This window comes from Syzygium oleosum, unplaced genomic scaffold (assembly GCF_021117445.2).
Source record: "Syzygium oleosum isolate NSW1041296 unplaced genomic scaffold, Sole_v2.1 Sole_v2.26, whole genome shotgun sequence".
NCBI classification, from domain to species: domain Eukaryota; kingdom Viridiplantae; phylum Streptophyta; class Magnoliopsida; order Myrtales; family Myrtaceae; genus Syzygium; species Syzygium oleosum.
The window spans coordinates 507,585-534,883 of NW_026607510.1; the positions used below are offsets into that span (position 1 = coordinate 507,585).

The 27,299-nt window shown below is 41.1% G+C and overlaps 1 protein-coding gene and 2 pseudogenes across 3 annotated transcripts; 1 reads left to right on the forward strand and 2 right to left on the reverse strand.

Annotated features, from left to right (window-relative positions):
- Positions 1 to 337: 337 nt before the first annotated feature.
- LOC115682617 (probable magnesium transporter NIPA6) lies at positions 338 to 27,102 on the reverse strand. 3 transcript variants are annotated; one of them, XM_030606891.2, is made up of 9 exons: positions 26,569 to 27,102; positions 26,413 to 26,469; positions 26,097 to 26,187; positions 25,819 to 25,979; positions 25,581 to 25,708; positions 25,306 to 25,443; positions 23,901 to 23,993; positions 23,675 to 23,792; positions 338 to 505 (listed from the first exon to the last, which is right to left on the reverse strand). In XM_030606891.2, exons 1-9 carry the CDS (start codon positions 26,687 to 26,689, stop codon positions 444 to 446), a joined length of 969 nt encoding a protein of 322 aa, XP_030462751.1. In that variant the 5' UTR covers positions 26,690 to 27,102; the 3' UTR covers positions 338 to 443. The 3 variants fall into 3 exon arrangements, with proteins under 3 accessions (XP_030462751.1, XP_056159131.1, XP_030462750.1); XM_056303156.1 differs by lacking the exon at positions 338 to 505 and adding an exon at positions 18,885 to 19,503 and having other exon boundaries at positions 25,581 to 25,690; positions 26,569 to 27,098; XM_030606890.2 differs by lacking the exon at positions 338 to 505 and adding an exon at positions 18,885 to 19,503 and having other exon boundaries at positions 26,569 to 27,096.
- LOC115682609 (uncharacterized) lies at positions 11,063 to 13,013 on the forward strand (annotated as a pseudogene).
- LOC115682618 (histone H3.3-like) lies at positions 14,531 to 15,343 on the reverse strand (annotated as a pseudogene).
- Positions 27,103 to 27,299: the final 197 nt, after the last annotated feature.

Sequence of the window (27,299 nt, forward strand, 5' to 3'; positions counted from 1 at the left end):
ATGTACACCAGGAGGACCAGCAGCCACAAATAATTTACAAATGCATATTCCGTGTGTAAGCAAATAACAAGTTACAGTGAATCCCTGGCCTCTAACAAACAAATAAGTGTGGCCTAAAGGCTCAAAACACTACGCAGCAGAACTCATTTGTTGGACAAATCCGAAGAAGTGAAGGCAAAGATAATGTTTTCACCCGATGGCGCTTCCATTACACGGCTTAATTTGCCTTGCTGAGCAGCGAAACAAGAGATTCGGCAAGTCACGAGTTGAACTTCACCGCACCTTTTGAATACTATCAATTCTCTCGAGTAGTGTGAGTCAATACTGATGATTTTCTCCAAATGTCTCTCCTTCAAGCATGTCTGGTTACACCTTCACTTAAAATAGTCCTGCCGAAGAATTGTTGTGAAACTAGGGGACGAGCTGTCTTCATCCTTCTGCTTTCAAACTTCGCCATTTCCTTGTATGTACCGAGATACTTTTGGAGATAATGGCGTGTATAAATCTGCAAGGCGTGAGGTTACTAAAAAACCGCAGGTTCCATTCTTATGTCAAGCCAAATCAGGGCAGACAGCTCGATAAATGATGCTCCATTCTTCTAAAAGAGATGATAGAATCTATTCATCCGAAAACTGCTGTCTATGTCACAGTACACACTTTCCAAGCAAAGCATGTGTGGTTTTGAGTCTTCTCAATTAAAGAAGGCATAGGTAAACCAACCCAAGTTTCCCATCCTAGCCATAAGTCAGATCTGCATGTTTATGTATGAGAGATAGTGGAACCCATCGACTTCTCATTCTGGTGGAGGAAAGAAGGCTTTCGTCTCGTAAAGTTTCTTGGTTTGCTCACCAAGAGTTACGGAATAAGACCTCACATTCTGAATAAGATTGCTTTTTCTCTATTACATGATCAATTACACTCCCACATCCACCTTTCCAGTCAAGTATATACGACATGATATGTCAAGCAAGATATGCAAGACGTAATGACCATAAACAGACCAAAACAAAGTGTTTGGCTTCCTCTGATGAAGTGTAAGTGAGAAAAAACTATATCATATGAAGGAAAATATGTATTGATTATACTCCAAAATCTCCATATCATAAAATAATAACACCACCAAAGCCTACTCCCACAATTTTAAGATACTTGAAATCTTTAATATTTAACAAACCTTTACTATGCGAAGCATATCATAAACCAATACAGCCTGAAAAACAAAAATTGATAAAGATCGACGCTTAGGAGGTTACTCAAGTCTATGTCTGTGGGACTCCTGGAAACTGCTGCTTGCAATAAAAGATAACAGAATCAGCAGGAAGCGTAAGTCGCACACAGGAGGACAGGAATACTCGTGTACTGACTAAAATAAGCCCCAACCAAAGCAACTTTCTATTCTTTATTTTAGGTTTAAACTAACAGCACCAGCCAAGTGAAAGGGTGTAACAAGCAGGCAGAATCATGGGCAGCCCCTTACCCGTTTGGAGAAGGTAGATCCCCAGCACCAATGACTGAGTCTACTTGTCATCGATAGATAAATTTTTTGTGAGGGAATCTAGTGAGAGGGAGAGAGAGAAATATGGCAAGAGATCAGAGAAGGAAATGAAGGGTGCGATAAAGAATCAATATGTATATATAAAGGTCAAAGCTTTTGGGGGTACATAATGAAGAAAGAGAGGTGACGATGAAATGGTGGAGAATCTTGAGATCCGTGTCATAAGGGGGTGTTGCGTTACATCTCAGGTTATAATGGACATATTCATAAGATTCCGAGGTATCTTGTCCCATTGGTCAGGATGACCGTCACAAAGCGACAAGTTCTTGTGGACTCATAACGGGCGATTACAATATTTTTCAAAAATTCGAATTCTTATAAAGAAAAATTTCACAAGATTCCATTTCCTATCGTTGCCTAATTTTTTTTTTTTGGTGTAAAATGTTAGTATTAGAGAGCATCGTTGCCTAAATTTCATTTTTGTAGAAGTTGAGGTAAATTGCATTGCTCGAAAGACAATGGGAATCGACATTGAACTGCGACTTGAGCCATGCGAGTCTGCTCAGTTTATTGCCGACCATGGTGGAATAGTTTGAACCCTTGATTGTGTATTGAACACTTGATTGTGTATGTCTGTCTGTGTACAGTTTTGCTTATCCTCACCTCAACTAATGCATATCGAATCTTTCTAAGACAGGGCTAAATCCCACTAAGCAAAATGAGGTTTTACACGGCACGAGTGCTCCAAACATCTGCATGCAGTTGCGTGCATTGTCTGCAGATAGTCTGGGAATATACTTCTCATTCTGCTAGAGTGATGCTAATAGTTTGGAATGAATTGCCGTTTTTATTTACCAGAAGCAAGACATTTATAGCAGTTTCATCTCTTTTTTTTTTGAAACGAGGAAGCCCATTTGGTTAAGTAGGTAAACCCATTCTCCGAGTCCATGAAATATTTCACTTATCTCATAGGTTATGTTAAACATGAAATTATTTTGATTTAGCGACGTGAGATATCGAGCGTAACTTGATCACTTGAAGCGAGGTCATAAGTTTGATTCTTGCTTGACCCAATCACTTGAAGTGAGGTCACAAGAAAGTAATTTCTTGAGAAGCTAGCTCTCGTAGTTCCGATTATACATAGATGGCTTACCTTAGATTGGATTGAGAAGAGATGGATTTAGTCCGAAGCGTAAAAAATCGATTCAGGACACCACAAAAAAAAAAGCCACAAATTTGCTTGGGGCAAGAAAACTTCCGAGCCCTACTGTGCTAGCTAGCAAAAACGAAAAGGAACAACAACAAAACCATCAATAAACTTATGAATTCGTATTTGATTATTTAGGATCAGGGCGCTTAATTAGTTTGTGTGGAGGGTTATTAGCGGAGGCACATTTGTAGCGACTTAGTGGACCGTTTCTAATCAGTGACCAGGTCATATGGAAACAGACAGCTCACAAGCTTAACCCTAGCTGTCCATCACCATCAGATTTCGCAAACATGATGCATATCTTAAAGCTTCGAATCAATTGTATATAATTCTACTCTTGTTTGATTGCTGGTCCTTTACCCAACAGGACCAATCAACCCATTTGCAATTTATTCCGCGGTATACTTGTCCCTTTACCTAGATTAGGCATTCACCGTATAATTTCTTCATCAATCGGTCATGATCAAATGATGTAATAGGTTTCCTATAATTCAAAAGTGGGAAGCTGTCCAATCCAGTCATAAATCTTTTGACAATTTACCAATTGAGTTTATCCGGTTAATTTATCCCGGAAAATGCTTACATGGATACCCAGTCAGCACCGACTATCCTACGTAGCCGGACCAATGGCAGTTGGCGCTAATAGGGATGCCAGAGATCAAAACGGCGTCGTTTTCATCAATTAAAAATAAAAAGCCCTTGTCATTTCTACGTTGTTGCTTCTCTCCTTTCTTGCCCCAAATCATCAAATGCTCACCCACCAAAGAACCCTAACTGAGATTACTGAGATCTCGCTCAAATTTGTTCAATCTCAACTCAAATCGAACGATTTCGCTCAAGCCAAGTCATCTTTTGTCAAATCAGCAACCCCATCCATCCTGATGCCTTCATCTGTCCGAATCCCACATTCGCCTAGTAATATCGCAGACCAGATTCACCCGTACCCAGTCGTGACCCGATTAGACCTTGAGATTCTCTAGTGAACATGACAAAGAGTATGGTCCCGATTTGCTTGTGTTGTCGGCACTTAGCGAACATGACATAAATGTATGCTTTCTTTTGGACTCTCCCACTTCGCAATGCAATCTGTTTATCTTGTACACGCAAGTAGAGCCCGAGATATGTAGTTTTATTTGTGCGAAAATCAATCACGAATGAGGTTGCTTTGATAAATTGAGCTCCTGTTATTCCTGATTGTGATACTCTAAACTGAAGCATCACTCTAGTATTGCTTATATGATCATTCTCCAAGTAATATTCAACTTGTTCGATAAAATGCCTATGTGATGGTAGAATGCATGTCTATAAGAGAAAGTGAATTCAATAGTAATATCATTCAATGTTAAACTTCACATGATCAGATCAGTGTCATTTGAGGTGTTCAAGTTGTCCATTCATGCTTGATCCGAGAGCTATTGGCACATCAATCTAATTAGAACTTGGTTTGTAGAAGTCTATCATGATTGATTATATTCATTATATGAAAACAATATGTCATAGCTTGTGGGTCGCCAGGAATAAAATCGATCAATCAAGTTATTGTTTATAAATTCGTATTGTTATGCATTGCCATTGTTTTGTTACCTGTTTGCTTCTATATTCTGTATTGCCACCAAGTTGAGTGTGGATAGATACATGGCAAATTAAAGGAATAGGATGTCATTCTTAGTATAAAGCAATAACATGAATGGTCTAGTTGAGAAAAAGAATGATGAAGAGGATCAAAGGTTTACTTGATCCATCATGTTTGCTCACTGGATGTGTTCCTACTGGAAATGTTCATCTAATTGCATCTATTAATCTATTTATCATGTTTGCTCATTGTCTTGACTCTAGGGAGTGTCCCTTTGGATTCGCTTTAATTTTTTGCAGTCCTCAATTTTTACCTCGGTAGAATCACAAAAGGAAACTTCAGTGGCAAGGTGTGTCCAAAAGTTTTCGTCGGTGCAATGTCGAACAAGAACCAATATTGACCCATAATGAGGATGATGGTTGTTCCTTTAATCTGCCATAATGACTCAATGAGGATGATGGTTGTTCACACTCAACTTGGTGGCAATATAGAATACAAAAGCAAAAAGGTAACAAAACAATGACAGTGCATACCAAAAACAAATCGATAAACAATAACTTGATTGATCGATTCTACTCCTAGCGACCCACAAGCTATGACATATTTTTTCCATATAATGAATTGAATCAAGCATGATTGACTTCTACAAGCCAAGTTTTAAATAGATTAATGTGCAAATAGCTCTTGGATTAAGCATGAATGGAAAACTTGAACACCTCAAATGACACCGATCAGATCATGTGATGTTTAACATTGAATGATATTACTATCGAACTCACTTTCTCTTACATACATGCATTCTGCCATCACTTAAGCATTTTATCGAACAAGTTGAATATTACTCAGATAATGATCCCATATGCGATACTAGAGCCACGCTTCAGTTTAGAGTATCCCAATCAGGAATAACACGAGCCCAATTTATCAAAGTAGCGTCATTGGTGATTGATTTTCACACAAACAAAACTACAGATCTAGGGTTCGACTTGCCTATACAAGAGTTAAAATAGACTTCATTGCAAAGTGGGAATGTCCAAAAGGAGGCATACCTTTATGTCGTGTTCGCTAAGTGCCGACAACACAAGCAAATCAGGACCACACACTTTGGGAAAAAGTGTCAAAAAAGTCCTAAACCTTTGGCATTTGTACTAATTTAGTCCTAAACCTTTTTTTGGTGCCAATTCAGTTATAAACCTTTTGCCTTAGTGCCAATTCAGTCCTAAACCTTTTGTATTGGTGCTAATTCAGTCATAAACTTTTTTGTCTTTGTGCCAGTTCATTCCTTCCAGTGAATTTTTGGCTAGATTTTGCTGACATGGACGCCGGCCGGCCGGTAGCCTGTCATTGGCGTTGACGTAGACAACTTTTAATAATATTTTAATATTTTTTTGAATTTTTATTTATTATTTTTCTTTTTTTTTCCCTCCCCTCCCTCCTTCCTCCAGCCGGTCGCCGCAATGGCGACCGGCCTGAGGCCAGAGGCCGGCGAGGTCCAGCTAGAGGAAGGAGGGAGGGGAAGGAAAAAAGAAAAGAAAAGAAATAAATAAAAATATTAAAATAAAATTAAAAGTTGTCACGTCAGCGTCGGTAGCCAGTCGGCATCCACGTCAGTAAAATCCAGCCCAAATTGGCCAGAAGGACTGAATTGGCTCAAAGACAAAAGGTTTAGGACTGAATTGATACCAATGCAAAAAGTTTAAGACTAATTGGCACCAATGTAAAAGGTTTAGGATTGAATTTGCACAAAAAAAAGGTTTAGGATTAAATTGGCACTAATGCAAAAGGTTTAGGACTTTTTTGACACTTTTCCCCACACTTTGTCGTGTTCACCGTAGATTCTCAAGGTCGAATTGGGTCACGACTGGGTATGGGTGAATTGGTCTACGATTTGAACAGGCAAATGTGGGACTCGGACGGATTGAGGCGTTGGGATGAATGGGGAAGCCGATTTGATGAAAGAACGACTTGCCTTGAGCGAAATCGTTTGATTTGAGTTGAGATTGAACAGAAGGTGGAGCATCACCAAGCCACTCTCGGTGACGACCTTCGCTTCACGCCATCGCCAAGATGACCCCACTAGACCCCCCTTGCTAGCGAGATCTCGCCGGGCATGCGAACAGCCACTTCGGAAGCCCTCGAGTCCCAATTCCCCTCTCAATCTTGTTTTGCTCCCTCCGGCCTGTGGTGGGGCAGGTCAAGGCTCGTAATGCTGGATCCGACATTGCGGAGCTTAGACCCGACCTCGCCGGGTTCGGGCGACACCCACTTGGCGGCTCAACCACCCCCATCCCGTTGCAACCGTCAACCAAGGGGATGAGAGAGGGGTGATGCGATGGCTTGGCATAAGCTCAGAGGTAGCGACGAGAAGGTATAGTGATGATGGGACAACATTCGAGCCACGACGAGGACAAAGACGCGGACCATGGGGACTCGGCTGTCTAGCATGGCTCGATCGGTTAGGAACTTGGAGAGAGAGGAGGAAAAAAAATAGAGTTTTTCTAGAATGTGGGGCTTGGTGTGTCAATTCTCCAATTGAGTGACCACATTTTAAACCAAAAGATAACTTTATCACATTGAGTAATCCTCCCACACCTAAGAAAAGTGTAATTTAATATACTCCCCAATTAACCAAAAAGAAAAGGAAAGATATTCCATGTTCAACATCCTTTTACTACATCATAAGAAAGGTATCTACATCATTACTGTAGGGTAGGAGCAACGTTTCATATTCATAATCTATTGAAATTGGGGTCCTAACTGGTCGTCTTGTGGCGGGTTTTGACTTGAGAAGCAGTTTGGAGAAAGATTATATAAATCAAGGAGGAGGGGTCTCACTTCCATCTTGTCTTATTGAGACAGAGGAAAGTGCTGTCTACATTTCCACGGACTACCCATTTGTCTATCCAATGTAATAATAAGAAGATCGGTTGCTACCAATCGCAACTTCAAGCGATGATAAAGAAGCAACACCAGTAGGTTGATGGGGTTTTATCCGAAATTGAATCAGAACAACCACGCAGATAATAAAAAAAATTGACACACATGTTTACCCAAGTTCACCCCAGAATAGGGCTACGTTCTGCAAAGGGATTCCACTATGATATTTAGGTTTTTAACCACAGCCACTCATTACAATGATATCTCATACGAGCACAATATATATATATATATATATATATGACTTAAAATGGGCCTAAAGTCCAAGCCTATCCAAATCCCTTTGATCTCACAATAAACGGGTTAGCAACCCAATGTTGTTTCGGGGGCGTTGCCCCCGAACCCCCGCTTGCTCACCGGCGAGCGGGGCCGCCATCCGCTCACCGGGGAGCGAAAGTCCCGCCCGCTGTCCGGTCAATGGGACCCCCGTGTCGGGAGCGCTGCCCCCGAACCCCCGCATTCAGTGCGCAGGGGTCACATATCGTCGGATCATACTTCGGTTTCCCTAAACTCACGTGGGCGTGCTCGATATGAGAAACAAGAGTCCCCAAAGTATTCGCCAACTCCAACACAGGTTGGCTTCCGGTTTGTACTTGTTATGACTTCATAAATGAGGTTGATTTGCTGACCATATATCATATATAGTGTAAAAAACGAATAACAAAAGTCCGATACCTTTGATTGAGGAAATCATCAAGAAGAAGCTCAATCCCAAGTCCATCGATATATACAGTTAGTCTTGCTCTACTTAAAAGCTCAAGTTATCGAGCTGTGGACCAAACTAAAATACATATTAGTTTTTTCGCATTTACAACACAATTCCGATGTGGGGCTTATTTTGCTTAACGTCCTCACAAGTGTACCAAGAGGTCATATTCATTATAAAGAGAAACCAAGAGGTCCCGATAGCATACACTGCAATTTCAATCACAGTAGTTGCTATTACTTTTGAATTTGCAACCTTCAACAAGGCAATTAGAGATGGAACCAAAATTAGAGCATGGAGAAGATGCTTTGAAATATGGGTCAAGAGGTTTTTTTTTTTTTTTGGGTTCAAAATGAGCCATCTTCGTTTCATTAGCAAATCTAGAAGCACAGTGGAAATTAACATCCAAGCACAAGAAGTCCCAAAAGGGTCGGGGGCTTAGAAAGCCAATTAAAAGGAAGGGATTCTAGTTGATTTGCAATCTAGTCTGCACAATGATTTGCTTCTTGTGGACAACGGACAACCACCATATTTTCTAGCTGGGCCAAGAGATTCTTGCAATCCTCCATTGAATGCTGGATGACCCGTGTGGGTTGGGAGCTTCGTCTGATACGAGCTCCTCGATCGACTTGCTATCGCTCATCACTTGTAACTCGTAAGGCCGGCAAAATGGGTTCCTTTGTGACTCAAATTCAACGAGTCTAGCTCGGTACGAGTAACTCGTTTTTTTCACGAGCGACTCATATTTTAACACACTTTTTAAAAGCCGGAAAAATAGGTCATGGGTCATTTATTTTTGGGAAAATTCAAATTAAGGACCCCAAGTGGGATTTTTTTCTCAAAAAAGGACCGCAAGTGGACATAGTGTCAAATAAGGGCCTGGGTTTACCGGCCGATCAAATGTTCGCCGGCCGGCGAGCATGGTTACTGTTCCAACGACCTAAAAATGGCAGTTTCGTCTTTTTCTTTCTTTCTTTTTTTCCTTTTTCTGTTTTTTTCCTTTTTCCTTTTCCTTTTCTTTTTTTTTTCTCTTCCCTCCGCCGGCATCAGGCGGAGGCCGCCCTCGCCCGCCCAACCCAGTCGAGGGCCGCCCTCGCCGGCGTCGGGCGAGGGTGAGGGCGAGGGCGAGGGTTGCCCTCGCCGGATCTGGCGAGGGTCGCCCTCTCCCGCCCGACGCTAGTCTAGGTCGCCCTCGCCGGTGTCGGGCAAGGGCGAGGGTTGCCCTTGCCGGATCTGGCGAGGGTCGCCCGATGCTGGCGAGGGCGGCCCTCGACTGGGCTAGGCGGGCGAGGGCGGCCTTCGCCTAATGCCGGCGACCTCCGCGGGCCCTAGCTATGGCCGGTGGAGGGAAGAGAAGAAAAAAAAACAGAAAAGGAAAAGGAAAAGGAAAAGGAAAAAAAAAAACATAAAAAAGAAAAAAAAAAGAAAGAAAAAGACGAAACTGCCATTTTCCGGTCGCCAGAACAGTAACCGTGCTCGCCGATCGGCGAGTATTTGACCGGCCGGCGAACCCAGACCTTTACTTGAGACTAATTGAGCACTTCGGGCTTCTATTTGAGACTGATTAGGCACTTCATGCCCTTTTTTTTAAGGCCAACCCACATATTTAACTTGTTTTTTCACGAGCTCGTCTCTCGTTGTCTCTCCTATGCTTCGAACGAGCTTCGCAGCATCACAACCCGAACCTCATGCCCACTTGCCTCTGTAATTGTGCTCCTTCCCAGCGGCAAACCGCCCTCGTCAGCGTAGATCTCCCTCCTTGCCCCCGCAGATTCAATCTCTCCTAGGTTAGGAAGCACGGACACTCTCTGGGGCTTCCGTATCGTGTCGGACACCGACACTCGTCCGACACTTTTTTTATTATTATTTATTTATTTGTAGATTTGAATCAAATTAATTTGATTGAAATAATCATAAAAATGATAATTTATCATGTATATATAAAAATATACATTTAATATATGTGTCTCAACGTGTCAGAATTTTTTATTTTTTGAGAAATGACGTGTCGGCGTGTTGTATCGTATCGTGTCGTGTCGCGTATCGGTATCGATGTCGGTGCTACTTAGCTCTTAGGCAAATTCTTGCAGGCTTTTCTCGCTTGCGTGCCCCTTTTTACTGGTAAGATATTCGTTGCTGTCGAGCTCCTGTGTTTCTGATTTGGGGGGCGAGCTGGCAGACCAAGCATTTCGCGTCTTCAGCACTCGATTTTTTGCTCGATCAGATTCTGCATGTGTCTACTGTTGCTGCATTATGGAGTGTTGTCTCCTGGCCACTGCAGAGGCCCGCGAGCGCTACTCTGGACAGAGATACAGAGGGGGCTCGCGAACTCGAAATGGGCCTTAGAGTTTGGCCCAAGATGACTTGATTCACGGCCTAAGATGACATGTCGTTGTTGGGTTTCGAATGCAGAAGCTCCCCCTTGTACATGCCAAAGCCGAAGGCCAATACTAGCTTTCATATATACTGTCGTGACTATATGAGAAGGGGCATGTCGAGAGACATTCTTGTCCAGTGTTGTGTGTTATTTTCTTTGTGGTAGCCTGGTAGGTGCATTAGAGGTGAGCAGATCAATGGGATTTAACTTATGGTCGACTGTGAAGCCAGTGAATATAATGTGTATAGGTAGCACAGTTCCTTGTTATAATGGCCATCGGTATAGAATCAAGCCTGTCGATTGATGAGCATGTAGTTTTCAAGAAGAGAAGCTCTTGATTGGCTCCTACTAGAAACCTGCAGTCACCGACTACTCTAGTATATGATAAAACAGCTGAGATTTGAGACTGGTGGCTTGAAGAGCTGAACTCTTTAGCAAGTGGGGTGGGGCTTTGGATTGATATTTGTTGGTGTGATCGCCGTGCGAGTTTGTCATGATGGATGGTGTGATATCTGATGTTAAACGTATCTCTTTGACACTTTATAAATATCTTACACTAATAAAACAAGCACTTAGGTGTTCTTCTTCCTACTCTATATGCGAGATATCGATTTCTGGATTCTTGAAATTATTGTGATGAAATAAGAACATAACAACTTATTATGGACTTTGTTGTGATGCAGCATTTGAGGCCTTCGCCACAACCTTATTAGGAAGTTCAATCGAAGTGTCTGGAAGGCAGATCTGGTTCTTTTAAAACTTAAATGGGTGAATATTCAGTTTTTGATAGGAAGATGTGCAACCTTCGTGCAACATGCAAGTACAACCATCATTCTCTTCTTCATTTTATTTCTTGTGTTTGCTCATCATTCTCCACATTTGAATATTGAGTCTATGAGAAATTAATAGTTGCACTATTCTGCATGTTTGCAAAAAGATACCCTCAATTTAAACCCCCTTTGGCAGCGGTTTTCTATCTAAGCATATTTTGTATGTGCTTTATCTATTTAGCAAGTGTTCTTTTTAAATAAGAATGGCGACAATGAAGAACTTGCTAACCTTGATAATATAGCTTGACATAACAAAGAACTTACGGTTAACAGTTTTCAGAGTGTAAATGCTCAGCAAGATTATGTTTTTTCAGCACCAGCTTTCTAGGCATTGCCTTGGAAACTCCTGTCAGATCAAACATCTTGTCCATGGATCTCATTGTTGGTTCTTATTTTCTCTATAACAAAACCTCCATAGATACTATACTGGTTATCTAAAGGATCTTGGACCATCGCATTTGATTCATTTTACGTCGGAACGGGAGTTTGTGCAGCTTCTTCATCAAGGTCACCCTGTGGTTGTTGCGTTCACAATCAGGTATCATGTTACTTTCTGCCTCTTTCACTTTTCTCTTCCTCGACATTTTTCCCCATGGTTCTGACCATACTGATGATACGGAGGTAATTAAACAAAGCATCTGGACAAAGTGCTGGAGGAAGCAGCTGTTAATTTTTATCCTCATGTGAAAATTATGAGGGTAATTCAGTTTTTAACTTATGTGCAGTGAACATGTTAGCAAATTGGTCTTTTTTGTAATGTTGCCGTTAGTTGGCTGGTCTACATTAAAACAGATATTGTTTCTTTTGAACTTTTGATGTTTCAATTTTCCTTGGTTGTTCCTAGCCAGTTTTTGGAAATTAGTCTTTATGATAAAGAATTAGCTCCATATGCATTGTGCACACTTTTCGGGTGGAGTGTCCAAAATTCCCTGGGTTCTGTATATCAAGGCAGAAGAAGGAATATCCATTTATTGAGATATTTCATAGTCCTGAACAGGTAAGAGGAACAACCCTTTGTCACATAAATTTTGTCATTCTTCTATCTCATTTCTACTGCATTATTGCTGCCTCTCTATTTGGGTTTTTAATGCGTTATTTTCTCCTTGTTGGGATGGAGAAATATTTCAAAACTAAGACCACTCAACAAGCAACTTTCTTCTGGAAGTTTTCAGAAGCATAGGTGATCATGTTGGGATTACTCATTCAGCTAGGATTGCCATATTATCCATAAAACTTGGATCCCTTTTTTAATTTTCTTTTTTTTTGTATTAAATTGTCCTTAGTTCGGTTCAATATATATTTTGCAATGCACAACTGAAACTGCAATATGCAGATGGGGCTCACATATTTCACTATCAACTGAAACTGCTTCTTGATGTTTTGGTTAAGTAGGCTTCTAATCAGGGAAGAGTTGCTGATCCTAATATTACATAGTACTCTGTCAAGGTTCTACCTGTAAGTTTGAAGCTTGTTTGAGATGTAACATCAGTGAAGTGATGGGTTGCTTAAGTTGATACCATGCATATTGCATTTATAATGAAATAAGAGTTGGGACAACCTTTCACTTATAGCATATCAGCTTTTCATCCACTACATTTTCAGAATAAAATGGAAACCACTTGGAATAAGTGAGTGTCAAGCCTGCTCGTAGCTGGGCTAGTGGATGTGATCTCCTAAATGCTAAGAAACTTGGAAAGAATCTGGTTGTCACAATATCCTCTTTCGCCTTTGCTTTAAGGGTTTCCTGATTCTATCCTTCTCCTTTTCTTCTTCCCAGTTCAATTATGACCAAAGTGTGTATGGGTTCAGAGAATATTTCAAGCTCCACAGAACAAAGTAATCAGATCCTGTTCAAAGTTGGCGACGAGCGTGGTTTGCAACTTAGGTAATCAAGGCCAGCCAGTCCTCTTGTAGAGAATGATTAAAGTTTCTGTACATTTTGGGTGCTCCCCTTCTTGTTCGTGATATAGCCATGTCTGAAGCACGATGAATCTATTGATAAATGCTTCAAAATCTCTGTTTATACTGTTTAGCCCTAGTTAACAGGCTACTAGGCTCAGATCTTTAAATGACTTGTGTGAACAATGCACACTGCGGCATTGAATATTATTGTCAAGGGACGTGGAAGCGACGTGCTTAAGCTTTTGGTTGGGTAATTTGACAGGAATTCGGACTTTTGAATGAGGAACAATTCTTTTCTCCCTCGTGTGGTCCCCCATTGAAGTAGCTGAAGGAACCCAGGTGCCATAAGTCTACCGATTTTGGTATGCAAGATGAAAATATCCTTCCACTACCATAAGTTGTTAAACAATCCGCACCAAAGGTCTAAGAAGATTTGTGGGTGGTAAGCCGCATTTCTGGTCTTTAAACTAATTTGTTGCGACTGTTTTGCATTTCCGTCATGATATGTCGGGTTCTTTTTCTTGTTTTAGTTTACTAATCCAATTCATATTAGGCGAAAGTAATCTAAATAACCTTGCATGGACCATGCTGTGAGGTCCAGTGGTTGGCGAATTTGGATTTTTGAGCCATGGAACTCACTGTCATCGCATCACTGCGGCGGTTGGGTTTCATTGGAACTTAAGCTGTACTAAGGGTGCGCATGGCAATCATTCTGTGCCCGGGAATAGATTCTGGTCAAAAATGATTCTTTTTGATTCTGTGCCCGAGAATAATTTCTAAGCATTTGAAGGCGTTTGGTAACTGCCCAAAATTTCTATTCTTAGAATAGAAAAAGAACAGAAATGCGTTTGGTAACTACACAAAATTTCTTTTTATTAATAATATTTTGAATTTTTTAATATTTCTTTTTTTTCCTTGGCCATGGCTGGCGAGGGCGTCGCGGCCCTCGTCGCTGACCTCGCCGGTCGTGACGGCGAGGTCCGCCTCGCCAGATCACGGCGAGGTCGAGCCTCGCCTGGCCAAGGCGAGGCCGACCTCGCCGTTGCCACCCCCGGCGAGGTCGGCCTCGCCAGATCACGGCGAGGTCGAGCCTCGCCCGGCCAAGGGTAGGCCGACCTCGCCGTCGCCACCCCCCGCGACGGTGGGCTGAGAAGAAGATGAAGAATAAATAAAAAAGAAAGAAGAAAATCAAGAAGAATCAGTTCCGAAAAAATTGTTCCAGAATCAAGAAGCTATTTTTTTTTGCTTCTTGATTCTGTTCCAAAACTGATTCTGGGACCAATTTTTTGTAAAATTGTGCCTGGGCCCAAAAATTTTAACAAACGGATTTCTATTCCCAAACTGATTATGGAAATAAAAGAACAGAAATTTTCACTAATTGACATATTGCCAAATGGGCCCTAAGCCTCAAAAGTTCTCTTACAGTCTTATGCTTTGTAGGCACTAGCTTTAGGGCAAAGCCTACCATTTTGAGCATATTACCATGCTAACAATTAGGGGTGTCAATGGGTCGGGTCGAGTCGGGCTTTCATGATACCCTACTTGACCCGAAATCAACAGGGTCACGCTTGACCCGCCCAGACCCGGCCCAAGACCCTATTCAGCATATACCCCAAGGGTCGGGTCGGGCCGGGCCGGGCTGGGTCGGGTTTCGGGTTTTTTTTTTTTTTGCGGCAGATGGATTGGAAGCCTCCGCAGCTTCCTGCGCATGGCTCTGGAACCTCAAGTCCGTCTGATCACGAATGAAAAATGACGGAGGAAAAAAAAGTCAGAACTTGAACACGGCATGCGAACAGAAACTTCACTTTTCATCGTCATCATCATATACCTTGAAGTCCTGAGCGATTTCACGAACGAGGCGCTGTAAGGGCAGCTTGTGGATCAGTAGCTCGTTGCTCTTCTAGCACCGTCCCCGGGCGGTAACGGTGAGGCTTCTTCACTCCGCCGGTGGTCGGGGCCGATTTCCTCGTAGCCTGAGATTTCCCGATTACACAACCAAAATCAAAACGCGAACAACCAAACCCCCTATATTTTACCACGAATCGAAACACTTCGTATACGATAACACCAAAGGCAACAAAGAAACCCACAGCAATCGAACGGCTTGCAAAAACCCTAAAGGGAAGAACACGATACCTTGGTGGCGAGCTGCTTCTTGGGAGCTTTCCCACCGGTGGACTTGCGAGCAGTCTGCTTCGTATGGGACATTCTTGCTTCAGATCAAATCGAGCAAAACGATTCGAAGAAGAAGAAGAAGCTCGAGAAATCCGACGTATTGATTCAATATCGAGAGAGCGAAACGAGGAGGAGATCGAATACCTCGGGAAGTCGAAACGAGAGGGAGATCGGAATCGGAGAGGGAGAGAGGCGCTCGTAGGAATTAGGGTTTCGAATCTCCTCCCGCAAGATGATGTTGAATGAATGCAGGAGACGGTTGAATCAGAAAGTATTTCGTGCTCTGCGGCTGCGCAGAAAGTGAGAGATAAGAGAGAGAAGGGGAGAGACGAGAGAGAGGATTGTGGCCCATGGGTGGTTTCGTGGTGTTAATGGGTCGGGCCCAACCCTACCCAAACCTAGTAATGCCCACACTTAAAAAGCCCTACCCAAAGAAGACAAGATCCAACCCCAAAATACCCCAAATTTTAGGGCCGGGTCGGGCCGGGCCAGCGCGGGTCGGGCCGGGCCGGCGCGGGTCGGGCTTGACAGCCCTACTAACAATTGTATTACTAGGGTTAAATTTTTTTTGCATGCTGTCTGGCAATGCACTTCAATATCCACCAGCTAAAAACTGTCGATGATGTTCTCCATTCTTGGCCAGCGATGCTAAGAAATAATCCCATCTACCGCCACCAACCAATGGATGAAGAAAGATCTACCAAAACACCGAAATGCCAAAGTAGGTACAAAAGTTACTTCTTTACTTTTTTTTTGGCCATATATGTAAGAGTTCATGCCATATTTAGTAAGAGTTCTTTAAGTCCTAGAAGGAATCACATGATGGAACTTTACATTACGCAAAACATCATATTGGTCTCTTCAAAAGATAGCCATCTTCAATAGCCACGAATTCACCTGAAAATCACGAACCTCTCGAGTAGTTTTTGTGCATGTCTCATGTATCAGCAACTCTGATGTGATTTCAGTTGGCGATTGAGGTTAAATCAACCAGCAAACTAGCAATCCTCGTTTCTCTGTAATAATGTACAAGTGCGAAAATGCGAGCTAACATTGGCCAAGGATGAAAGCTGGGGAAAGATTTATACTCTGTGCACGTAAAATCTCTATAAGCAAGACTTAAAAGCAGCTCGAGGGCCAAAAATTGAACAAATTAATGATTTCGTGTCCCAAACTTTTGTTCCTGTTCTAACTGTACTAATTCAACTCCAACGTCTTTCCCCAAGCGAGAGTTCATCGTCACGTGCATCATCACACCAATGTCTTCTGTCAAGAGTACTTCTCCTGCAAATCTGACTCGCTTCTCCTGTTAAATGATCTCTCTCTAATGGCTGTCCAAAACGGGCCTCCATGATTTAGCACCTACGGACCTCTGCCCTGCCCCGGCGGCATCTGAGCCCCACAATCGGGTTGGATCCGGCCCGGCGAACTAGAAGACGGACTCGAACCCCCATGATGGGCCCGAAGTCGACTGGGCGAGTTCCCATTGGACCAGGAGCGATGGCTCTGAGCTTTTGCTTTCAACGTGAGTTTTCCTCACCAGTGCGGACAAGTCCATGGGCGACAGGTCGGCCTGAAGAGCAGAGTAGGGAAGCAAGAGGTAGATGCGGCCCGGCTCGAGTGCGACGTGCGGCTTCACGGGCTTCGACCCGGCCGAGAGGAGCCGAGCCGGGGTGCACACGAAATACTTGGGCGGCTTGCCTGGGACCTCACCCACCATGATGGGCTCCTCAAAGTCTTCCGGGTAGCCATTCTAATGCACCACCCGGACACTCTTGTTCTTGCACGCAGGTAATGTTACTGATGATGTTACCCATAATCTCTCCTTGATTTTGCTATGTTACCCTTCAATCAAATTTGCTGAGAGAAGAACCAAGAGACGGATGTGGGATTAATTAGAATTACAAAATGAGGATCGGTGCTTTTATGACATGAACATGCGCGCTCGGCCAAGTTGCTAATGGATGCTTGCAAGAAGATAAAAGACAGAAAAGAGGACTTTTGCTTCTGTTGTGACATTTAGGGCAAGTGTACTCAAAATCCTAAAACTTATCACCAAAGTGTAATTGGGTGTTAAAACTTGCAAAAAGTGCAATCAAGTCCTAAAACTTGTTAAATTAGTACAATTAAGTCCTTCCGATAACTCCATCCAACTTAGTTAACGAAAAATGCTGACGTAAATTGTTCTAAATAGTTTCTCTCTCCTACGTGACGATGACGTGATTAAAGCTTGAAACATAAGGGTAAAACGACGTCGTTTTAGCTTGAGCAAAATCGTTTGATTTGAGTTGAGATTGAACAGATTTGAGCGAGATCTCAGTATTCTCAGTTAGGGTTCTTCGATGGGTGAACATTCGATAATTTGGGGCAAGAAAGGAAAGAAGCGACAACATAGAATGACTAGGGCTTTTTTTAATTGATGAAAACGACGCCATTTTGATCTTCGGCAACCACGTTAGCGCCGGTCGCCACCAGTCCGACTACGTAGGATGGACGGTGCTGACTGGGTATCTACATAAGCATTTTTCGAGGTATTAACTAGATGAATTCAATTGGCAAATTGTTAAAAGTTTTAGGACTCAATTAAGGTTAGGGGCTGAATTAGTAAAAGTGCAATAGATTTAGAAATTTTTGGATAATTTTCCCAATTCGAAAGTGACCATGATAACTTGACCGGTAGATTGTACTTGTTGTCTTGTGTCAATGTTTTATGCACTTACCGGGTCATGGGATGAAACAACATATGGGATTTAATAAATCTCCAGACAGGTCCACTTCAAATTTAAATTGAAGGGCTTTTGAAATTGTTGCTCTCAGGACTTGTTGTCAACGACAATCTTTAGGGTTCCATTTACTTGCTGTCTTCTTTTCTTATGTCGTCCATTGTGGCCGAGATCGATAATAAAACCCTAATGGCACTATCTCCCATTGCTTGTTTCCATCCAATGAGGATGAGCCAATTATATCAGTTTCCTATCTTCTAATTAAACCTTAAGATCTGTTGGTACGCTCTTGGTCTCTTGTTAATCGTGTTTTATGGTGAATGGGGTTCTCTTAGGTTACTTCCAGACGTAGGTGACAGTGCATGAAATATACCAAGAGTTGAAAATTTTGCATGGTTTAGAACAAAAGCAAAAAGAAGAGTGCACGATTCAATTTCAAAAGCATTTGACAAATCCTGCTCAAAAACAATTATTCTCAGTTGCATGAACATCAATATCATCATCCACCTGTATTTCCTGCTGATTAACCTAATGTCGTTATTCGATCAAAAAAAAAAAAACCCTAATGTCGTTAACACAAATTTTTGCTATGTGTTCATGTCGTTACAAAGACAAGTCATGTTCTTGCAAGCAACCTGACTGAGGCCGTTACTTGCAGTAAATTCAGTGTAACGTCTTTGAATAACACAAATTACGACGAGACAAATGTGTCAAGGTCTCAGATAATTAAAAAGTTACGCTGATCGGCCATGGAAAATTTCCTTATTGTTGGATACTCCAATAATCTAGTCTCTCTGAGCATGAAAATTGTCCTTACTGTTGAAGTTACAGAAATTGCATCCCGACCCTCGAACTGTTTTCCATGCCATCGATGTAATTTGGAAAATAAGTCACAAAAGAAACGGGAAGATAAAAGAACTTCTGTGATATAATATGGACAGCCGAAGCCAAAGATCTCGAAAAAATACACCCATAAAATTTCATTTTTCACTGATCTGAGTGTCACATATAACAAAACTCGAGAAAAATACACCCTACAAGGCTTCGTAAACAAGCAATGTACACCAGGAGAACCAGCAGCCACAAATAATTTACAAATACATATACTGTGTATAATCAAATAACAAGTTACAGTGAATCCCAGGCCTCAAACAAACAAATAATTGTGGCCTAAAGGCTCAAAACACTACGCAGCAGAACTCATCTGTTGGACAAATCCGAAGAAGCGAAGGCAAGGATAATGTTTTCACCTGATGGCATTACATGGCTTAATTTGCCATGCTGAGCAGGGAAACAAGAGATTCGGCAAGTCACGAGTTGAATTTCACTGCATCTTTTGAATACTCGGAGGTCATGTTGAGTAACAATCAATTCTCCCGAGTAGTGGGTCAATACTGATGATTTCCTCCAAATGTGTCTCCTCTAAGCATGTCTGGTTACACCTTCACTTAAAATAGTCCTGCCGAAGAATTGTTATGAAACTAGGGGATGAGCCGTCTTCATCCTTTTGCTTCCAAACTTCACCATTTCCTTGTATGTACCACGATACTTTTGGAGATAATGGGGTGTATAAATCTGCAAGGTATTGAGGTCATTGAAAAACTACAGGTTCCATTCTTGTGTCAAGCCAATTCAGGGGAGTAGGGCGCAAGGAATTCAAATCAGCAGACAGCTCAATAAATGATGCTCCATCACCAAGAAAAGGAAATCTAGAAAGAGGCACACTTCTAAAGGATATGATAGAATCTATTTGTCTGAAAACTGCTGTATATGTCACACTACACACTTTCAAAACAAAGCATGTATGGTTATAAGTCTTCTCAAATAGAAGAAGGCATAGTAAACCAACCCAAGTTTCCCATTATAGCCATAAGTCAGATCTGCATGTTTATACGAGAGAGAGTGGAACCCATCGACGTCTCATTCTGATGGAGGAAAGAAGGCTTTTGTCTCGTAAAGTTTCTTGGTTTGCTCCCCAAGAGTTATGGAATAAGACCTAACATTCTCAATCAGATCGCTTTTTCTCTATTACATGATCGATTACCCTCCTACATCCACCTTTCCAGTCAAGTATATATGACAGGATATGTCAAGCAAGATATGCAAAACGTAATGGCCATAAACAGAGCAAAATAAAGTGTTTGGCTTCCTCTGATGAAGTCTAAGTGAGAAAAAAGTACATCGTATGAAGGAAAAGATTAATTGATCATACTCCAAAATCTCCATATCATCAAATAACACCACCACCAAAGCCTTCTCCACAATTTAAGACACTTGAAATCTTTATGATATAACAAACCTTTACTATGCAAAGCATATTATAAACCAATACAGCCTGAAAAACAAAAATTGAAAAAGATAGACACTTAGGAGGTTACATAAGTCTATGCATGTGGGACTTCTGGAAACTACTGCTTGCAGTAAAAGATAGCGGAATCAACAGGAAGCATTAGTCACACACAGGAGGACAGGAATACTTGGTTTAAACTAACGGCGCCAGCCAAGTGAAATGGTGTAACAAGCGGGCAGATTCATGGTCAGCCCCTTACCCGGTTGGAGAAGGTAGACCCCCAGCACCAATGATTGAGTCTACTTGTCATCGGTAGCTGGCTCATCTCGATAATTACTAGAGCAGTTTCAGCAAAATCTAGAAAGCGAGCCTAGCTCAATTTCGAGAAGGGATTTCATACCTTGAATACAAGACTAGCCTAATTTCTAAAGAGAATAAACCAGGTTCAGATATTTGGAAATCCAGCTACCCAGTTGACCTAAGCATGGGTTGCTTAATTAAATTATTCCTCCCGTGATCAGGTACACCTCCTCCAGCTTAAAAGCCACAATATATGAAGACTCACATCATTTTACTTTATAGCATTCTAGAGACCAAAATAATTTGGATCCTTGATCGTATCCTAAATTTACCAGAGGTTTTCAAGCTTAGCATATGCCGAACTCAGATTTTTTAGATCCTTATAAACAGAAACAGTCTAAACTAGGGTCCATTGGAGGTGGTTCCAAGGTCAGAGAGGCCAAATGTGACCGCACCGAATTGACTTTGTACTCAGGAGGCTCTCACAAAATAGCATTCAAGCTGAAGATCTTAGTGGAACCTCTCAGGTGAGCTGATTGACATTTCAAGACAAACCCATGACTGGGAGCTGAAGACTTGCTGTCTTTTCCTATTTGCTGTATGACTCAAGCATTGATCCTAATTTTGATGATCCGTTGTCTTGGAATGATGTCAAAGATGAAAATTTTTCTGTTGGATCATTCTATCGGATGACAGTGAAGGTTCATGATGGTGCAAGATTATCTTTTTCTTGGAAAGTTATCTGGAAAGTAAAGGTTCCACCTCGGTTGCCTTTTTTTGGTTAAGAAGCTTGTTGGGAATGTATTAACTTTGGATAATCTGAAAAGAGACGTACAGTATTGGACAGGAGGTGCTTCCTTTGCCAAAAGAAGAGGAAGAAACTGATACGAATTGCCCTCTACATTGTCCTTGGATGAAAAACTTTTGGACTTCCTCTTAAGCTTCTAAAGGGTTAAGTGGGGTCATAGTGGGGTCCATAAAGCAGTAGGCATCGCAGGGTATTCAAATCCATTGTCATAGCATAGAATGGATTTCTTCAGTTCCTCTTCCTGTTCTGTTTGGTGACAAAGAATGTAATAACAGAGCTTTTAAGGGAGACGAGTCTTCTAGCAAAGAATTGATTCGGAATTGGTGCCAAGTTTTACACTATAGTACAGTGATCTAGGCATTGAGCTATTTCTATTAATGAGTTGGCACTCCCTTGGTGCCCATTAGCAAACTGCTATAAAAAAGAAAGAACGAATAGATGGCCCACAAAGAATCTGCACTGACAAGTGATGAGCATGACGGTAATTTAATTATTTAAATCTAATTGGTCTTCCATTACAGGAAGATCGTTTGGGTTCTCAACTTTAAGGGCATCTAATAAATAATTACAAGGATCTCTAGTGCAAAGTCAAGGTTATTGAAAGTATTAATAGACCATTCTCTATTCTAATTCCTCGGATATGCAAAAACTTTTAAATTTGAGAATGTGGTTGAAAACGGATGATTTTTTGGACCAAGTCAAATTGATCCATGGTAGAGAAAGTACTCTGCCGAAGTAATTCAGAGCTTTGTTATGGTGAAAAAGCTCAAATTCTTGAGGAGAATAACAAAGCTGGTAACAAGGGCTGTAATGATATTAAATGCAGAAATCTTCTCATCCTGAAGTTGTCTATCATCTCAAGAATTGGCCAAGAAGGATCAGTCGAAATTAAAGTCAAGGGCTACTTAAGAATGCAACAACATAACACTATTTCAAATATCCACAACTAAAAGGGAGACACAACCAGATTTGCAAGTTGGTGATGGATGATGAAATACTTGACCGCCAGCTGATATTAGAAGTGCAGTGACAGATTTTTTTAGAAGAGCTTTCAGAGAATCTTTTCAAACATCTTTGCTGGAGATTTCTCGTGCTAACAGGGCAGAGTGTAAGCTTCAGGAGTCTACTTTTAGTCAGTTAGAGACGTGAAGGAGGATGCAGTATAAATTGCAGCAAGATTGCTTTCTCAAGGCTTGCCAGAAAACTTTAGGACAAAAATATTATCAAATCTTTTCAAGAGGCTCAGAATCTTGAAATTTTTTTAGAAAGCCTAGGTTCTGTTGGAGGTGACAATACTAAAGAAGTCACATAGAAGGCTTGATTAAGTCTTGATCCAAGGTTTCCTCCAACTGATTGAAGACTGTTCTCATCTAGCCAACTTGGTGAAAGTGCCAATGTTCAACAAGATAGTGGCAAAATTGTAGTGGAGAATCAAAAAATATAAGCTGAAAATCTACGTTCAAGCCCTTCCGGGCTGGAGCATTGGAATTAAAGACATATTTTTGTCCAGTTGAGCTCTTCTCTGAAAGTGGTCATGGAGATTTGCCGGGTGAATACATAATTTGCAGTGGAGAGTCATTTTCGGTAGCACAAGGGGCAAAAAGTTTTTGAGAAAATAAGTAAGCACTAGACATATCAAATGAGCGAAACAAATAAGTCACTCAAGCGCTTCAACTAGAGTGTGCAAGGCCCGTAAAGATATGAGGTCCACTTGCCCTTTATCCCGCAAGTAGCATACTCCAAGCCCTATAATCTATATCTAAATAATATGGCAAAGAAATAGATAAAATAATATCTGGACTCTCTTTTCTGCTTGATTTTTTTTGTTTGGGAGACAAGTCCCCATGCATAATGATAGAAATGAAAAACATCCTCTTTATTCTCTGATATGGTGTTAACTGATTTTTCCTCTCCCTTCTTTTGTGTTCTTTTGCTTTCACTCCATTACCGTGTCTGTTTCTTTCACCAATTTGAAACAAATTCCGCTAATGATTTGAGTCCAATGAGTGATGGCCCTCTTTTCATGAGAGAGAGAGAGAGAGAGCAGGTTTGTGTGGCCTTTTTGCTAGCTTAAATTTTTTATTGGCAGGTATAGCTCTCTACTGATTGTGCTTTTTTATTTCCATCTTAGTTATTAGAAAACTATCAAAATACATTCTTGTGTGAAAATTAAGTTCGGTCTTTGCTTAATCATGACAGTTTTGCAAAGAAGCCCTACATATACCAAGTGAAGCAAATGAAAAATAGTTCAACGTATGTCGACGATATAAGCGACATATATCTTTCATGAGGTTCGAATTAACATATTTGACCCAAAAAAAAATAATTAACATATTTGAGATGTATACCTGTAAGTAGTGGTGGATCCGGGTCTCTTGTACTATGCAATACAGCCGTCCCCGATAACACGGTGATGAACCCACAAAGCTCTGATGCTATGCTGCTTGCACTTTGACCAGAATAATCCTTCACATTTCATGAATCTAAATTAGAAATCATTTTCTATCCCTTCCATTTACCGATTAAAGAATCTAAGGAAACAAAAAAAGGAACCGAGTCATCCTATTTCTATACCTTAAACATTATTGCACTGGCCAAGATTGTAAAAGCTGTGAACATGGCATAATAAATCGGAGAAACAACAGTTGTGTTGAAAGTATCCAATGCCTGCAGTGATGCCAAGCAAATAGGTAAGATTTTTAGAGTATAACGACAATCAAATATGTAAAAAAAAATTGTCTATTTGGTAAAATATTTCCAAATCTACTGGAAACTTGCTGATCTCAGCACACAGTCCAGACAATCTTCTGCTGGTTCTTACAATTTTCATTTCTCAGGTATTTTATTAAGGACATTTAACAGGGTTGGTAAAATAAAAAAGAAAATAGAAAACTCAACAACAATTTTAAGGACAAACGTCTAGCTAATTACACATAGGTAAGACACAGTCATATACATTTAAGAAGAAAACCTGCTTATAGATACAAGGCATGGAAAGGGAAACATAAGCATGTAAGAATATTGGGAAAAGGCCACAAACAATCAATAATAACAAACATCAGATAGGATTGATAAAAAAGTATATCCGAGCAATGTCTAATATTCCTCAAAATCCCTACTTTTTCTTTTTTATTTGGTCGGACTCAAAATCCCTACTTGACAACTTAGTGATAGAGAAGCAACTGAATTTGCATCATTTTCTCACTAGGCATTTTGGAGATTAGGTAGAGGTCCATAATCAATGGAAACGACAATAACACTGCTTAAGTATTATCCCACGTCGATTGACAACAGGTCCTAAATGCTCTTTATATTCATGTGGTCTCCTCCACCTATCAGCTTAAGCTTTTGGGTTGGACTTTCTAAAATGGTATCAGAGCCAAGTGATATCCCCTTCGCGAATGTGCGTAGTCAAAATTTCACGTGCCGCTCACAATCTCACTTACACATGAGTGGGGGTGTTGAAGAATTATCCCACATTGATTGACAACGGGTCTTAAATGCTCTTTATATTCATGTGGTCTCCTCCACCTATCAGCTTAAGCTTTTGGGTTGGACTTTCTAATAAACACAAATTGTGCCATCTATGTATCCATTTTGCAGTTAACACAATCAGAAATTGGCCAAGCAGAGTTTTAATCTGAAATGCTCTACAGGTGTAGCATGCAAACATAAAAACTACATCAGAAAAACCAATAAGGAGAACTAAGAGTGCATAACGATCAACGTGAAGAAAGATATAGCCACTATTCGATAGGTAAACAGGATTAAAGAGCTCAAGAACGGTGAAATATGAACAGGACCACATCATCTATGATTAGTTTTCTCCTACCCCAACAGAGAGAAAACTAAACGTATTCAAATTAGAATTGTTCCTAAACTACAGAAAAGCTTCAAGATAAGAAGAACGGAGCAGCCTTCTGGCACTTCTGCAACAATAAAACTTTATCAAAGCTATAACCATACAAAATGTTCATACCATGTTTAGATAGTTCAACTGAGTGATAATACAAGTCACTGCAACCATCGCAAAAATCCAAGTCTGAAAATACACAGCTTGATTTGAGCCCTCTAAGGTGAGTTCAATGGCAATGCCGATCGCTTTTATACTCATAACCTGAAAGATACCAGTTATGGATCACTTTTAGAGTTTGTGATAGTGTTGGGAACTGAAAGACCTAATATCATCGATCAACAATAATTGAACCATTAATTAAAACTCAGAAAATTGAGCGAAAGAGGCAACTTTGTTACCGTTAATGATCCAATAGTAGAGCAAATTCCTACATAAACCAAGATGTTCGTCTGACCATAGCGAGGACCACAATATAGGATCAGTACCAATGCTACTGCAACTACTGATGCTGTATACAAAAGGAAAGCTGAAAGCATCAACAAAATCAACTTAATCAGTTAAAGAAAATGGGATGGGAAATAGAAGGTTGTTAGCGTATAGCACTATTGTGAATTTTGCAATTTTCTAGTGACAAACCTGGTTGAGTTGCTAGCTCCCATATTTCTTCCACAGAATCAACAGACAGTTCTTCAGGTGCATGAAGCACAATTATTGTAGAACCCACAATACAAAGAAGACAACCCAACATCCCCATTCTCTGTAGCTTCTCATTCAAAATGAAATGCGCTAAAACAGCACTGTCCAACATTATTCAGATATAAACCAAACTTGGTCAAGAAAGTTGATGCATTAGAAACAAACAAAATGCATGGACAAGCACCAAACGTATAAGCACACAAGAACAAAAAATGTACCTAACAATGATACTCAATGCGCCTAGTGGAGTCACGAGCACAGCAGGGGCGTATATATATGCTACAAAATTCGCTATTTCTCCCACGATCACTGCCAAATATTGAAATAACAGTTAAGCAGCCACACAACTTCTCACAGTATAGAAAAATTTAAAGGACACCATTCAAAAAAAGATTCCCATTTTCTGCCATCAGACAATTTAGGAAGGGCGAATCAAATTATGTCCAAAATTGAGGTAAAAGCATAAAGCAAAACTGTCCTAACAAGAACAAAAAGACTTGCAGTGTAGCAGAAGCAGAGTGATTAGTGGCTTACTAGTGATCATGCCAATCCACCACAGTGGCTCCAACAAGTAACCGTAGCCCCCAACACCTTCAATCAATTTGCAGGTACATTAAGGCACACAATTAGCCACAACATGAAAATTTCATCACAATGAAACGGACAAATATCAGAGAAGAGAAGGCATACTCGCGCTAGGCCCATTCGCGCCAGCTCGGCGAAGACCCTTCTTCTTGATGATAAAGCTGGAGCCAATGAAGGCACTGGACACCACCGCCAGAATGAACCCTATTAAATTGCTCGAGTACATCTAATCTGTCCACAAGCAATTGGGTCCGCAAATACATGTGTGTCTCTTCCTCTTGCTCTTGACTTCAGTCCCCGATGTGAATGATCATGGCGTTCGAAGGAAGCTCACAGGAATCTGATGTGGGTACCCCTCAACAGTGTGGAATGAGCGAGCAAGACTTTGCTCCCAGAAGGAAACGCGGCAAGGGGTAAAAGATTGAGCACCAAAGCACAAGCTTCCACTTCTCTTCTGGGTTTCTCTTGATTCTGAAAGAGATTGGCAAAAGGGAGCAACCTTTTCACGATCCTTTCTGGGGGTAGTCTTCTTCTTCGGGGGGTTGATGCTTGCTTCAGATGAACGGTGAAAGGGAGAGGTGAAAGGGAGGTGGGTCGTTACAGGACTCACCTGCCAGTCCACTTCGGAGGCGTGGCCCTTCATCTTTGGCACGCAAAACAAAAAAGCAAAAAAGACAAGGTCTGGTCTGGCCTCGCCGCTGTATCTCCCTATAGCCCTGTGCCCACAAGTACGAAAAATACCAATCATTTATAAATCTTACCAGAAAATGGCAACTTTAATACTCTCCCACATCAAAAGGTACCTTGCATAATAAAATTACTAGCCACATAGAATT